At 35.0% G+C, this 16,185-nt stretch overlaps 1 protein-coding gene and 1 non-coding gene across 3 annotated transcripts in view; both read right to left on the bottom strand.

The window, feature by feature from the left end:
- Window positions 1-16,185, bottom strand: part of HisT (Histamine transporter) — an 83,121-nt gene that overhangs the window by 7,158 nt on the left and 59,778 nt on the right. For both annotated transcript variants that reach the window (XM_076135701.1, XM_076135710.1), the window contains exons 3-6: window positions 4,369-4,510; window positions 2,155-2,354; window positions 816-1,030; window positions 150-255 (exon numbers count right to left, since the gene is read on the bottom strand). In XM_076135701.1, the coding sequence (XP_075991816.1) occupies window positions 150-255; window positions 816-1,030; window positions 2,155-2,354; window positions 4,369-4,510 (663 nt within the window). The remainder of the gene's footprint in view (window positions 1-149; window positions 256-815; window positions 1,031-2,154; window positions 2,355-4,368; window positions 4,511-16,185) is intronic.
- TRNAF-GAA (transfer RNA phenylalanine (anticodon GAA)) lies at window positions 2,584-2,656 on the bottom strand. Its single transcript has one exon. It is a non-coding gene; the product is annotated as a tRNA-Phe (tRNA).

Consider the following 16,185-nt stretch of genomic DNA (forward strand, 5'->3'; position numbering starts at 1 on the left):
CCTTTTTGCGTAAGGGAAATGCATTGCTACATATCCCACTCCAGGGGGAAGTGGGAAGTGTGGTGCTAAAACTAAAGTTTGAAGAAATCGCAGTTTAGACTTTACCTACCACTATTAGGCGTGTTTTGTGTGTATACAATATTTCTTACCTGTACACAAGCATTCAATATACCAGAGGTAGTTCCCTCAGGCTCAGGATACGTGACCTCAGAAGCAAACTCGAAACCAACAGGCAAGTAACCCGTCATGAAGAATCTGGAAAATTTAACAAGTTATTTATAACAATCTTATTCAAAAGCGACCGTTGATGCTTCTTTGACCTTTATGCAGATGTGTGGAACTGTGTAAAAATATCAAAACAGAAATAGGCAACCTAGAAGTTAGCGGAGTTGTCTGAATGTCGAAAATATATGACCTACATATCCTACAGCTCTCATAGGCGGTCTTGTTAGTCCAATTATGAAAGCAAAACCTATTGTTTCCTCTCAGACACACAGCGAACCCGCTAAGTGTCACGATCACCTTAACCAACAATCATACGAATTATACCACAATTGGGCCCTTCGCGTTCTTTTCGTCCTCAAACAAACAATTATCTAGACAATGCTTCTTCAATGCAATTCGACATGAACATGTTTAGGTGCTTCTACCTACGTGTACCTACCGCTATCATCCTAAAACTCAAGGCCTAATCCCTCCCTCATACAACGAAGAGACGTTTGCTCAACAGCGGGACATTTCACGGATAAAATTAATTTTACGAAATTTTTCTTTTTAAAACTATGGTTCTATTAATATCAGCTGAAAACACTCACCCAAGGAGAATACTGCTCAAATAAACAACGCCGATGTAGCCGCAGTCGAGCGTGAAGGTGAAGATGAGCATGCCCACGACGGAGGCGGCGTACACCGACAGCGTGGTCTCCTTGAACCGATGTGTCTTGTCCAGCACCAGCCCGCATAACACCGAGCCTGCCATACCGGCTACCACGATCACCAGCCCGATTCGGCCTGCGTCTTCGTTCGCGCCCTGAAAGAAAGATAATGGAAGATTAGGAGTTAAAATAAAATTATTCATATACTGTTGAATTAGGGTTTTCAACAGAGAATAAACGAAACATTCATCTTTATCAGCCATTTCGTTACCATTCCAGCTTTGCTCAAACGTCGAGTAAACAAATAAGGTATTCTAACCTTAAATTTTCAAACGCGCTTACCCGTTATATTATTTGGAATCAAATCACCGTGAGTGAGTTGTCCAATGATATTTATTTATTGAAGAAAATAGTGAAGGCATAAAGAACAATGAACAGGTTCCTAAGCATCAGTACTAAACAGGAGAGTTAGTGATCGAATATGCCTCGATTTTCATACTGTTATGATTTTTATACTGCCACCACTCTCGGAATTGAGTTATAAAGTTGTTTCATATAAAATTTCATGGAAAATATCTGAAAATCAACCGGTATAACATGATGGATACGTTAAAAACTCTTCCATCCCAAGGGAAATTAATGTAAAGCGACGCATACAAAAGTTTTGTAGGGTAGCTCTAGCTATGATACACTCGAACATACCCTGTTGCCCTGTTCGTTACATCAGGTCAGATTATTATTCTGTGGGTCAGAATGTATTAAAATACAGATTTACATGTAGCAAATTCAAATTGGTAGGTCTGTACCTATGAATTACATAATAACAGCGGACGACTTTCCTTTAAAGCTTAAACATTTCCACGTTCAAGGTTTCACTATAATACCTGTCGTTTAAAAGTGACGTAGTTCAGATCTTTCCCTTGAAATCAGACTTTTGAGTATTAAGATTACAAAATAAAAATATAAGGGAACTTATTAGATGTGAGATGTGAGTTATTCCATTAATAATTTTGTAGATAAGACTTCGTACGCGTAAAAAGATTTCCCGTGGTACCAAATATCCTATGTAGGTACCTATTCATCTGGGTTATAAACTATCTGTGTCAAATCAATTAGGTACATTGAAAAAGCCATGCTAGTATTTTCATTAAAGAGTACTTAACATACATAGGTACATCCATCCACACAAACTTTTACATTTATAATATTAGATAATATGATAAGAACCTAGGAAATATTATTTTCTATTATAGGGCCTTATACTACTCAATTTACATACCGGATAATAAGTAAGAATGACTTGATTCAGCAGCGTGGATATAGCGTAGAAGGCTCCAACGTTGATGCCGTATGAGATGAGCAGTAACACGTAGTTACGGTTGGTGATCAGCTTCTTGAGCGAGAGGAGGAAGTTCGAGTCCAGGCTGTTGCCGAGGTCAGCTGCTGCTGAGGGTGGGGAAGGGGGTGCTGCTTTGAAGACTGAAAGTAGATGAAAAATGTTATAGAGTATGATATTAATGAATATGATTCATTTTTAAGGTTTGATGTCGTTGTTAGCAAAAGTTAGTTTGTAAAAGCATAACAATAATAAGAAATATGAATACTAAAAATATTATGCGACTAATTTCTAAAATTATTTAACAATATTACAAGTTATATCTTTCTTTCCGAACAATTCATGGTTTGACAAAGAGCAAAAAGTAACGTCTGCCGAAACCCGGGATTGAACCGGGGACCTTTAGATCTTCAGTCTAACGCTCTCCCAACTGAGCTATTTCGGCTGAGTGGGTGAGGTTGAAATTACAGACCAGTATTCATTTTAAAAAAAGTTTTTTTCAAACTAAAAGTAGTTCGAGAAATAAAAGCATATCTAAAGAATTTAAAATAGATGCAACCCGATAAAATTCTAAAGAAAACAAAAAACCATTTATTTGGTGTTGCTCTTTATTAAAAAGTTTCAAGAAACACTTAAACCAGCAAGAAATCTTCGTTCTACTTCAAAAACACATTTATCAGTCCAATGATCTGCTAGAATGGTGCAAAGTCGTAAGTTTATAATAACACACGACTCAGTGCAGTCAGGTAATTGGTTTAGTTAGCGCGAACGATGAACGATCTTGCAAACTGTCACAGTGGCGCCCTCTGCGATACTGTTTAGTACGATTTATTGGCGCGTGGAAATCTAGGCACATAATTACTAGTATAACTTAGATCTTCTGTAAACTAGGGCACTAGTAATTTAAATAAGCCTGAAATATATTTTCACTGTTATTGCGTGGTGGATCAAGGCTTTTTCATTTTGAAAGGGCAGGATATTGGTATTTTTTAGGAATTTTAGACACGACAATTAGGTACATTAAACATACCTACGTCTTATGGATTCCTTATGTTTGTTGTTAGGTAATATATGTATATATTTCCATTCTGTTTGTTTCTTGAATCTACGGGAGCAGACTTGCCCAGCAGTGGGACACTAATGGATTAAATTTAGTTATTAAGTAACATCTAGATTTTAACTCACGGTAAATGATTGGAGTCAAAGAGCGATAAGTAACTATTTTATACTCTTGTAACAATTGCTCCAGTTTCTAATCCCCTTAATATATAGGTCCGGGTAAAAGTCTTTTCCCATTATAGTATGTATGAACTTGTAATAAAATCTTTTCTCTATAAAAAAAAGCTCGATATTTCGGTACCTCACGAGCTCACTGGAAGAAACCTAATGAACCGTGTACTCATTTGTGATTTTTTAAGCAAAAGAGATTTTATTACAAGTTACATATACTTATACTATAATGCGAAAAGACTTTTTCCCCGACCTAATAATTTCCTTCAGTCGTAACACCAAACGGAATATGTCTGATATTCTAGCAGCACGTATTCGAGTTTACTTCCCACTAATATTGTTGGAAAGTTTATAAAGTGTTTCAAGTTTATAAACCATGTATTAAGTGTCTGACATGACGGCAAACTAGCTCGGTTACAAAGCGGGTGTTTGATTTCCTTTATTAAACTAACTTTGATTATATTCTCTGGTTTTGTATGGGGGAAATGCTTATATCTATGTAGGAAAGTTTTAGTATTTTATATTTCCGTTGTTGGGCAATTGTTTCCCTCTTACATCACCACAAGTGTTGGTCCTAGGTAGGTTTCCAAGTCGTTTAGACAAAGATGACTTGACTTTGCTCAGGTAAATAAATATTTTAATTAACTTTCTGGAACACTGAGTCTTAACGTTTTTTCTTTGAATGTACTTCTATTAAGTAAGCAATTTTTAACTCTCGTTGGGTCGCGTTTGGAAGATTCCTATAATAATGTAGTCAAGTACAATTTCATGAAACAAATACGGATAGCGTTAGCTTTTTTGTTAGAAACTGGAAATTACTCTTCAAACATATTATAACGCTACCTAAGCTGCTGCTAATTATACAACCTCAAAGACAGAAAATGGAGACTATTCCTACAAATTAGTATACTAGTTCTAAATACTTACACAAGAGAATAAAGACGAACAGCACGCTGGTGAAGCCGGCGACGAGGTAGAACATGAGCTTGAGGTCGCTCGCGATCTCCGGGATGGTGCCTTGAGCGCGCACCAGCATGGGCGGCAGGAAGAAACCCACCGCTACTCCTAACTGTGGGACAAGAGAAACGAATATTAGTATAGCTTTATGAAGTACAGTAGAATTGGTGTACTGCATTTCGGGTCTATATCTAATATGGAGTTTGGTATAAATAGGTTAGAAAAATATGGGATTTCTTAAATAGGTCAAATTATTTGATTTAATGTTAATGTGTATAGGTTTAATGCTGGCAATATGGAAAATCAGAACTTGCAAAAAATACATAAATATCTTGACTACAAAATTGTATATAAAGTATTTTACATAATTATTAGAGCAATTATAGTTGATAAATACTAAGTAATATTTTGTTGATTTTACATCAACATTCTTTACATAAAAGTAGTAACTGGAAGTACCCTTACTAAGCTGTATTACATCGGATTACACGAACAAAGTTGAGATTATTAAAAACTGTCTGTTACGGAAAAAGCTCTATTTCGGAACTAAATTTCAGCGAAGCCGGTGTAATACAGTTTGAAAACAATGTTATTACGTTGCTGTAGTATAACTTCATCTATGTAAAACAATCTATGAGCTCAACAAAATTTCTTGCTCTGCTCACACCCATGTTGTGTATTTGTACAAATAAGAAATAATGTGCCCTCTTAATATATGATCCAAACCACACACAAACATAATATCACGCCTGTTATACCCGAAGGTGTGGGCAGGAGGTGCATAAAATACACATACGTTTAGCCACCTTTTAGTTTTAAAACTTGGTAAGCAATAAACGATTTAACTTGTTTCGTTTTCATTCATAATGTCAGTCCCATGTAATCTATGCGAAAGATCTTAACTAATTTGTTCCAAATCTGAGTGTAAGCTGAGTTGATTTTTGTATAGGTACCAATTTGTAAGTCCTTAGCGCCAAATTATTTCCTTCTGCAAACGTCGGCATTAAAAAAGAAATCGCTAAAAGTATTTCAGAGGTGGGGTACCGTCGAAAATTGCCAAGTCAAACAAAACTGAAAACAGATTAATGAGTTTGTGAAAGGACTCGCACCTTTCCTAAAGCAATGTTTGAACGAAGTTGCTTTTCACTTTTGTAAGCAGGTATTACGATCGATGACATTGCTTTTGGTAAAAATTTTGGAAGCTATTGATGTATCATATAATGGACCAAGCATTAAAAATTTGGCTAGTTTCATTTATATAAGTTTAGTAATTTAGCTGCGAATGTTTGACATGGATTTCTTTTTTATTTACACCTGAAAGAAGCGGTCGCCCGTGACTTCGTCCGCGTGGAGTTTAGTTTTCACACCTATTAGCCTTAGCGTGATGCTAGATAGCCTTTCCTCATAAATGGTATATTCAACGCAAACAATATTTATTCATTTCGAATCAGCAGTAAGATTAGCGCGATCAAACAAACAATCATTTTAGCTTTACCTACTTATAATATAAATATTTCTGACTTTATTGCGATACTAGGTGAGGTGAACGAAAACCTAATTACAAAGAAGCTTACAAAATCTTTTAATTTGTTTGTATTGTACATATATCTAACATCCCTATTTTATTATTCTTTCAAACTAAGTAATTCCCCTGCGTGCTATTTTTCATGCGTTAAAGGTGACTTATTAGCTATTGATGTCAATCAGCAATCGCAATACAACTCAAGAACAATACTCTGATGACAACAGTACTATAAATATATATTACTAGTACCTATATATTAATATCATGTTTGACAAGATGTATGGATTTAAATGTAGCAAGGGAAGTTTGTAAAGATCTGTCTAGCATAAGCAATAAAGATACTGTAAGAAATGATTCCCAAACATAAACGTCACACTTGTTTTACTAATCTTATCGTGTTTAATCTTATTTACAATTAAACGGACTATGTACTCAAAGATAGTATAAAGACAAAGTAAAATTTATATCTTAACGCTAAGTTAAACAAATCATAATAAAAAAAAGTGGTTTATTCACTTTTATAGACTGTAAAACTCTTTTGTCGTAGTTTGTATGAAATTTAGCTCAAATTGTATTTAATCCTGTATTAAGAATAACATTGTAATCATTTGCTAATAACTCTCCCAAGGTTCCGTGCACAGTTTTACGATTATTACGAGATTTATAATTTCTTTGAAATGCTTAAACATATCCGAGATAATAATATTTGCATACATGATTACAGGAAAATGGAATAACATTTCATCATTTCATTTTTTTAACCCGTTTCTGTTCCACTGCTCGGTAAGGATCTCCTTTCGAACGAGGTAGGGGGTAAGGAGGCCTTGGGTTGGGGACTTTGCATGCCCCCAATATATTAAATGCACGAATCAAATTTTAGGTACGCAAGGTAAAACCTTGCATGCCTAACGATCACGATGTTTTCCTTACTAACTTCTAAAAGTTATTGGTGTCTTGCCTTGGGTTCGAACCGTCGACCACTAATGTGGGAGATGTCAACTTATACCACTCGACTATCACTGCTCTACTAAATCCTTGTGGATTTTTTATAGCAATTTCTAGCGTTCACTGAATTGGGCCTCTCATAAAAATGTTAGCTATTATTTTTAACTCACTATTAAATTTATTCAAATCCCTAAAAAATAATGAGACAGACTATAACCTAAATCGTTAAAACGTGCCTTTTCCATACAAAAAAGAAAAACGTTCAGATTGAGCACATCCTCTTTTAAGTACCTAGTTTGAAAATAAACGGTTAATACACACTTTACGCAAAATAAATCATTTTAAAAGCCAAAAGTTTGCGTAAACCGGTGTCAAAGGTAAATTTTTAATAACGTCAGTTGGCGAGTCACCCGCTCGTTAATCACTGCACTCTGTGTACGTACTCTGTCGGACAAAAGCCTATTATTTGTGATTTATAAGCCGCTATGTCATCGTCCAGTTAACGTAATTGAACATTTTTCATACAAGCGTAGCCTTTTGACGCGTTTAGGTGAAGCCCCTTTCATTACCTGCGTCGTTAGAGGTGGAAAACAGATTTATGTACAGTAGACAATTCTCTGAATCTTCTTCTTTCACGTTAATGACTTATTGCCAGTATTTATTTTATACATATCTTTGAATGGATCACTATTATAGCGGGGTTAATTTCATACCGTCCCTAGAGGTTTTAGGTTTCAGCAAAACTGTACAGTTGGTTTTTATTTTCAAAGATTTGTTTCTTTTCGCAGTGTTTTAATAGGTATTTTGCCTTAAAAATTATTGTCATATACCTATGTATGTTAGATCCATCAATGAACCAACAATAATGATATGCAACATTCTGACCAACACCTATTCTTAAAGTGACAAATATAACACAACAAACAACAACAAACATTCCAGCAAATATTTTGAACTCTAACAAACTTTTTTGTTCTGTGCACAACATAACTACAAATAAAAAAGATTTAAAGCTGGTCAACCTTTAACTATAAATAAAAATGGTCTACCTATGTCTTCAGTAAGGACAGGTGACAGATTTACCGAAGCTCCCGCACCAAAATTCTTTCTGCAAAGACGATTTACATACATTTAAGAATGGAGAATGTTAACAAATTTGGGTTATTAGCTCTCCATATTCTTTGTTAAAAATAAAAAATACTAGTGAAAGAATTACTTTGATACGTCAATTAGTTTCCGATTTATAAGTAAAACAAGTTGTAACAGCGCGAGTCGGTGTGACGTCATTGTACATCACGCTAAGTCTGGCTCACATAGTCATTTTTAATAATATTTACTATTATTACACTTTAAATGTAATAAGCAGACGAAAACACAACAAAATACTGCATAAGCTATTATATGTACGGCTGTAGACTTGATATTAAGCGGGACGCGGCCCGCGCGGCATGGTGTACTATGACGTCACGCTGTTGGCGGGACTCGATATTTTTTGAAACTTTGAATGCTTGTAAAATCAAAACTACTTGGTATTTTTGACTAAAACAAAAACTAGTTTTCATGTACATGTACAGGCTTTACTGAGTCAAAATTTCAAGCGATTTGGCATACCTAGTAACATTCTCCATTTCCACGACCCAAATCTAGGTAAGAAAAGTTCGTGGTACAAATAGACCGTGAAATGAATCCCGCAAGAAGAATCGACTCTATCAATCTTTGCAAATATGATCTAAAGTTTTAAAACCAATTTTGATCGATTAATGACTTTCTGAATATACAAGGGACTGAATTTGAAAAAGAACACTTTTGTGTAAAACTTTTTCTTTTACATACTGATTGCGGCTCGACTTTTTCATTCTCGTTTCCCAATTAAATCAAGTTCTTTTCATTAATCTTCAAAACACTTACAAAATCAAGAAAAATATAACTTCAGTCTATTTTAGTCTTATTTTACAATTACACAAGTGTTACGACATTTAAAGTCAACAGCAAAAAGTAATAAAAGGACACCCTCATCCTCATAAAGACAAAAAAACACGACTACCAAACATTTACAGCCATTGGCAAAACAAAACCTTCTATAATAGCAGTACCTTCGTTCCGTGTAAAAAATGCAAAACATTTACATCGTGAAATAAACTCCGGCCGGATCCCCCGCGTCCGATAAAATGTAGCCTCAATTACAATTGTCGCCGGTGCACGTGCTCACTAACAACTGTCGGGGACATTACTTTTTATTCCAAATGAAATATGTCCTGTTGTCCACTTTTTCAACGAATTTCAAACGAGAATAACGTCAGCAAGCTTTTTAGGGTACTGGACGAATGTTACATTTTTTATACAAATGTCTGAATCCTGATATTATAATGCGAAAGTTTGTAGAGATGGATGTATGTATGCTTCATGCTCTTTCACGAAAAACTTTTTATTTCTAAACCCATCACTGCTGGGCATAAGTCTCCTCCCGAGCGAGGGAGGGGTTAGGTCTTAAGTCCACCACACTAGCAAAGTGAAGGTTGAGGACTTTGCATGCCCTTACGAGAAAAGTAGGTACTGGCAAGATTAAAAAAAAAAATACCTAATATAGTTGATATCCTAGCACATAGCATACCTACTCTTTACCAAGGTAAATCTTTTCACGCAGACGAAGTCATGAGCAAAGGCTAGTTTAAAATAGAACTAGATAAAGGATATAGTACTCTATTATGTTAGCAATAAAGTTGAAACTACGTAATAAACGGATCTAGGTAATACAGTATTACATTATGATGGCTGGCGAGTGTATGATACGGGTATTTAAAGAGTAATAGTTTGTACTAAGCTATTCATTCTGAGCAGAATGTTTTATGTTGTTATTTCTAAGCTTATTTTGGTTTAATTTATACTAACAAAATAAAGCGAAATGCTAGTTTTGTAACAGCTTTGGGAGAATTACTTAGGGGGCAATTTGATATGATAATAGAAAATCATAAATTATATTTTATGATGTCACAAATGCTACATCTAAATTCGAAGTAAGTACTCTTCTTTCAGCATCTATGGTTTGGAGGTCCTTAATTCTCTATAACTTAAGGCACTGAAATCGTAGGTGCTGAAATAGTAAGACACCCAAAATTCAGATTTCACGAGGGTATTAAAACAGTCACTGTTCCTTTTTAAGTGACGACAAGTTTTACCCCCTGCAGAAACATACAATGTGTTCAAAACTACACTGGCCTACCCATCAAAATACCTTCTGCACAAGAATCTAAACATCGCTGAAGCACGTGAAATATTTCAACTACGACTGTTAAGGTAGTGTCGTTCTCGTACACCGTGAATTTCGCCTGAAACCCGTGAGGAACGAGCGCAAATACCTCGTGACATAACTGCGACTAAGTACTGACGATGTAAGTACTTTGACAAGACAAGCATGTATTTTGCTTGAAACCTTAATATGTTCAGGTAAATACTAAGTAGGTTATAGGCCTTTTAACAGAATACCTGCAGTAAATTAATACTTATCAACAGCAATATAAAACGAAAACAGCTGCTTTCATTTTATTTGTAATGTAGAGCTAAGCCCAAGAAAATATTATACTTACCCCTCTTTTTCTTATGGTACAAAATGCAACATTGATATTTTATACTTTAATTAAATGCAGGTTTATCATATTCCGTTCATTATCGTGCTTATCTCATATTTTCCAAGTTTCTTGCCGGTTACCAATTTCCGGATGATTATATTATAAAATACAATTGTGAAAATAAAATCTACTTCAAAGATTAATCATTACAAACGAGGACTTATGTCAACAAGATAGTTAGTGTTAGGAACACACTCTCTCTTTTAAATTACACTGCAAGATATTCTAACTAAAATAAACATAGGTGCTCTACGGAATTGAAAGTTGCATACATTTTCTGTTTGAAAAGGATCGAGTTACGCTAACCCTGCCGTAGTCTTGGAACCGGTAAACGAAACGTGTTCACACAATATTGGTTTATGCATTCGAATCACGACGAAAATGTTTTTACACACGACGGAACAAATTGTATTACGGTGCAAATACAATTTGCTACAGTCAGAGGCGCTTGGTTTATCAAAGCTGATAAATTCAAAAAGCTTTTTTTGCTATATGAAGGATAGAATTAACGTTGCCGTAGACATAATTTTTATACCTGAACTCATGCTTTATATCTGTTCATGATCATTTTAATTCTTCTGTACTTTAGTGGAAAATAAAAGTTTGTAACTGTTTTATCTAAAGATTTGGACGCTACAGTAGGTTTATTACTTAGCGTTTGTCCCATTAAATTGTAAATAAACACGATAAGAAGAAAAAGTTAATAAAATACTGGACTCTAAAAAAAATCTTTGAAAGCTGGATAGTGGATCACTAACCGACTTTGTGCTATTTCCTATTAATCGAAAATACACTTTAAGCGGTAACTTTTTAACTCTTTTGTTGAAACCCGAAAATAACTACCTAAACATAAACCTTTCAGCAATTTCGCAAAACATACTAAAAGGGCTCACCTACCCATTCAATTTCAAATGTAAATTTAAATCCATTATCAATGTGAATCCTAATAAAAACTAACCCTAAGTCCTCTGATCCTAGTTCGTGGAATCTCTATATACATGCACGTACGGAACCGTAAATACCAGTGGATCGCATTGGGTAATAAATAACAGCATTAAAGAGACGTGGGCGAGGCCGACAGAGCGGTGTTAACTAAGTCAGAGCGAGTGAGCTTCAAATAAACTGCGTGCGAATACTCACCAGTTGCATTTGCGATAGGATTTTAGCGATTTAGACTCACTTTATCGCAATAATAATAAGGTTTTGATTTCTAATACTTTTATGTAATAAGCCATAACCAGATTATGAGAGTAAAGGAATAGAGAGTGTATGTATTTTGCACACACTTGGTCACTATAAATAAAGTCCTGCATAGTTGGCTGGTTCGAAATTGGCCAGGACGTCATCATAAATATTCAAGCTTTTTATGGTCAAAACAGAATAAGAACAACTACTGCAACATTAGTTGTAATTAACATAGGTTACACACGATTTTCTGAACAGTGCTAATCTGAAAACAATGTAAAATAGTCCAAAGCAATTATAGAGTACCAAGGAAAGCCTAAGTCCTTCCATATGTTTTATGCATCAGGTAAACAGGATTTGATTTCTAAATTTAGACACTTTCACAAGCAGTAATCGGCTAACACGGTTCAGTCTAGCTCATAAGAAAAATGTAATGTTATTGTCCACAGAAAATAGGATGGTTTAACTGCAATTTAAAGACAATCAAACTAAATTGAGATGCCAGCTAAATGCCGTACAAATTGCTCGTTATTTGTAGCAAACAAACAAACATAGAAGAATTTTCCATGGTACAAAACGTTACATAACCATGCATACAATTGCAGATGTTAGTATCAATTTGACGAATGATAAGCGTCTGGGGGCCAGTGACAATTGGATGATCGCTTCCGAGTGCCGCAATCACACGAGCTGCTCTAAACACGTAGTGCTTTGTAAAACAATTGGACCCTGAGAGTAACCGTGTTGGGAAGCTGTAGGAAGCTGCATTTATGCTGGTTCTTCGTTTATTTGTTTTATATGCGAAGCTGTATGTAAATGTGTAGGATAGTCATTCACTTTTTATAGCAGATTTTGTTAGTTCTATAAAATGGGGTCTAATAATATTGCTATATATTAAGTATGGAAACAAAATTTCAGGCTAGTATTGAAAAATCCCAAAACATGAAAACTTTAATTGCACTTTGTTCGCGTCGGTAATCGAGTCCGAGACTTCGTAATCAGCATTCAGGCTACGATATATACCTACCACAACGTTATTATTTTTTTGATTCATACAGTTTCTAAAAAATCTAAATCAAAATCAAAGTGTATTAGTGCTTCCAGAAAACCTAGTTACTACCAAGACTACCAAGCCAGCGTTATTGGTTTGACGATTGATTTTTTTAATGAAGTAGGTAACAACTACAAATACAATTTCTCTGTTTCAAAATACTTTTTCTTTGAAGTACTTTCTAAAAAGGTAGGGTTTAAGTCATACTAAAATATTAATCGAAATATGAAAGAATTACAGAAACTCAACTATTAACGTAACTGCGTCGATGAGACTGATTTATTTCTAGCCGAGGAAAAAGATTCTAGGAAGCGTAGGACGCAATAGATCACTGGGTGTTACACAACTTAAGATTAACCCTGATAAGTAGGTACTATTCCAACTACTAAGGCTTCCGTACAAATTGATTACAATGCAATGCTTTCCCGTGTCACGCGAATGCTATTAGACAATTATTTATATCACTGCACTGAAGGTTAGAATAATACTGACGATTGAGAGTCGAATTGAGACATTACTGATGATTTAGACCTGCTAAAGGATATTTCTACTTCTTTTTAACCGACTCCAAAAAAGGGAAAAGATTCCGATTCGACTGCATTTTGTCAACCTTTTTTTTTACGTGAGTTATCAGTTATTTAGATAGCTCTGCACTAAAGGTTAGAATAATACTGACGATTGACAGTCGGCTGTGCGACTGAAGGTCTCACTACTGATGATTTAAACCTGCGACCGTATATTTCTACTTCTTTTTTCAATAATTTTCGTTACGTTGCGATGTCATTTACAAAAAAAAAATATAATAATCAAGAAAACAGTACCAAAATTGATGATCCTAGTTTTGTATTTAAAATGTTTTTTATTATTATTTTTAGAATTATAAGCTAGGGAGTCGAAAATTAATAGATGACTTATGACATAAACCTGTAAAAATGGATTGTGCAGCCGTGTAGTTCTTAAACTAACAGCCGAAATTGTCGAGATTGTAACATTATTCCAATCAGTTCAACGATTATAAAAATAAGTCATTTTTGTCCTCGTGTCCTTATCGCTCAAACCAGTGGCGAGAGGAAAATAGATATTAGAAGCATTTATCTCGGAACAAGGCACAGCTGAGGCTACAAGTCTACACGGCCAAGTAGAGACTTTTCGAAAGCGAACGTAAAATAATAATAATGTTTATGTAAGAGCCAGTTAGCTCCTTACACTGTATTTTTGTAGTTGTAGAAGTTGTGATAGCACACAGAAAAGATCACAAGTGCGGTTTCTCATCCTTTGAGCAGTCGACTCAACTGCACAAAACCAATATTGAATTGTTCTCAAAGCGCGGTTTACTTTGTAACATCAGTGCCAACAGCGTGTAAGCCAAGGATCCAATAAGGAAAAACTGTAAAGAGCGATCGGTTACTGACCTCGAACCATAAAGCCAGATGTTACATTCTTTGTGATGTGGGACCCAAGTATAAGGCATAAATTTCACATAGTTGTCATGGGGTAAGCAAAACCTTACTAGTAGAATAATTTGTACGAACTAAGACGTTCTTTTGTGCTTCAATAGGCATACTTGAACCCTTAGCTTCAAATTTGATTCTGATTTTAACTTGAAATCATCTTTAAATACCACGACCTTAATAATCAATAAACAAAATAAATATATTTTGTGATAACTCACACACGGTCATCTGATTCCAGACTAAACAGACTTGTACTATGGTAACCAGATGACTGATAAACATATACTTATATACTTGTAAATACATACAGATTTAAATAGATACATTCACAACCAGGCTCAGAACAAATACTCGTGCTCATCACACAAATATTGGTCCCGGTGGGATTCGAACCCGCCACACGCGGCGCTACGATTATTGCGGCGAGGTGACCACTCTAACTACTGCGCCAAACGTTCAGTTATAAAATTAATGCTGTAAAACCTAGTTTGAACTTGACATTTCTGCCTACTTTATAGAGTTATCGAAGTCATTAAAATTTTAATTGCTAATAAAGTCATTGCAGAACCAGTACCTATGCATTATAGAGTTATAGCTTGATTGCTTTGACAAGCAAGACTATCTGGAATACAAAATCAGAAAAATAATTTCAAATGATAGAAACCAAAATCATAAAACCCAAGTATTTCTGATGTAACGTCACCATTTTTATCGGCGCCATAAATCATTGGATGCTTCTTAAATACGTCTCGGTAATAAAATTTCACTAGGGTCCTCGCTTGTAAAATATTTTGCGCTCTTATCAACCGAGACAGGCTAGAAGAAATTGCCTATCAACTTCATTAGCTGTTAGCACTTATTATAATGTATTAAGGTTCATAATTGAATAACTTTTTTGGGTCAGTCAAGGTCTTGTCCTGAGGGCCTTGCGCGATGATTTTTATTGGTGTTTCCTTCTACTTTATTAGATTCAGTAACGTGTGCTTACTGTTTAATATATGTTGTGTTACCAATGTTATTTCGTGTAATTAAATGTGTTATTTTATTGTACTACTTATTACATTATGCAGATTTGTCTATGTACTTAAATACTATCAACTATAACATTTGCATTACAATTTGCCTGTCGCTATGTTCTATTTAGTTCAATGTTAACACCTGCCTAGGCAAAGCAAGCACGTATAAAATAAAGTGTAGTAAGTAGTAGTATATAAGTATCTACTAGATCAAAAAACCAGACAATAGTAAATTACGTGTAGTCTTAAACAATTCTATCAAGATCATACATCAGTATTACGTCACTGCATACCAGTTTCTCGGGGAAATCCCAGCATCAAAATCGTGCACAGCATTCGGTATTTTTGTGTAACAGTATTTAATTCAAACAAGTTCCTGTTACAAAAATTAACTCTCAATATTCTGAGACTTAAATATAAAATATTTTTCCACCATCGAACGACTGCAGCTTTTAAAACATTACTTATTTTGATGCACCTCGAAGTTCTATTCATAAAAATCCATCTAAGAACATGACTATCTTAGCAAGAGTTTCCAAAATATATAACACAAAGAATCTCTCAACTTTATACGCAAATTTGAAAGCATCTTCAACCCAACAAGTGGCATCAAAACCCTTTTAAACCTATAACCCTATAACCCAGTGTGTACTTGCATCGGAACAACAAAGGGTCGCAACACGGCCCTTGTGTCCGCGAGCCACTCTATTAAAAATTCCATTATCGTTCGATTAGAGAGCTAACAGGACCCATTAACTCGGCCTGAGTGCCTCTTCCGAACCTTGTATTGGATATTGTTTCAAATTCTTGACGGAAGATACAATATTCCAGAGTGGAGAGGGCTAAGAATATCAAGATTTTTGTAAAACTTGTTACTTTCCGTGATATAAAAGTTGTCTTGCAAAGTATCCAGGAAACATAGGATCCCGCTATACTCCGACCTCCACGGTTAATGACTGAAAGATATATAATGTATTCTTTAACC

This window comes from Anticarsia gemmatalis, chromosome 1 (assembly GCF_050436995.1).
Source record: "Anticarsia gemmatalis isolate Benzon Research Colony breed Stoneville strain chromosome 1, ilAntGemm2 primary, whole genome shotgun sequence".
Taxonomy (NCBI): Eukaryota; Metazoa; Arthropoda; class Insecta; order Lepidoptera; family Erebidae; genus Anticarsia; species Anticarsia gemmatalis.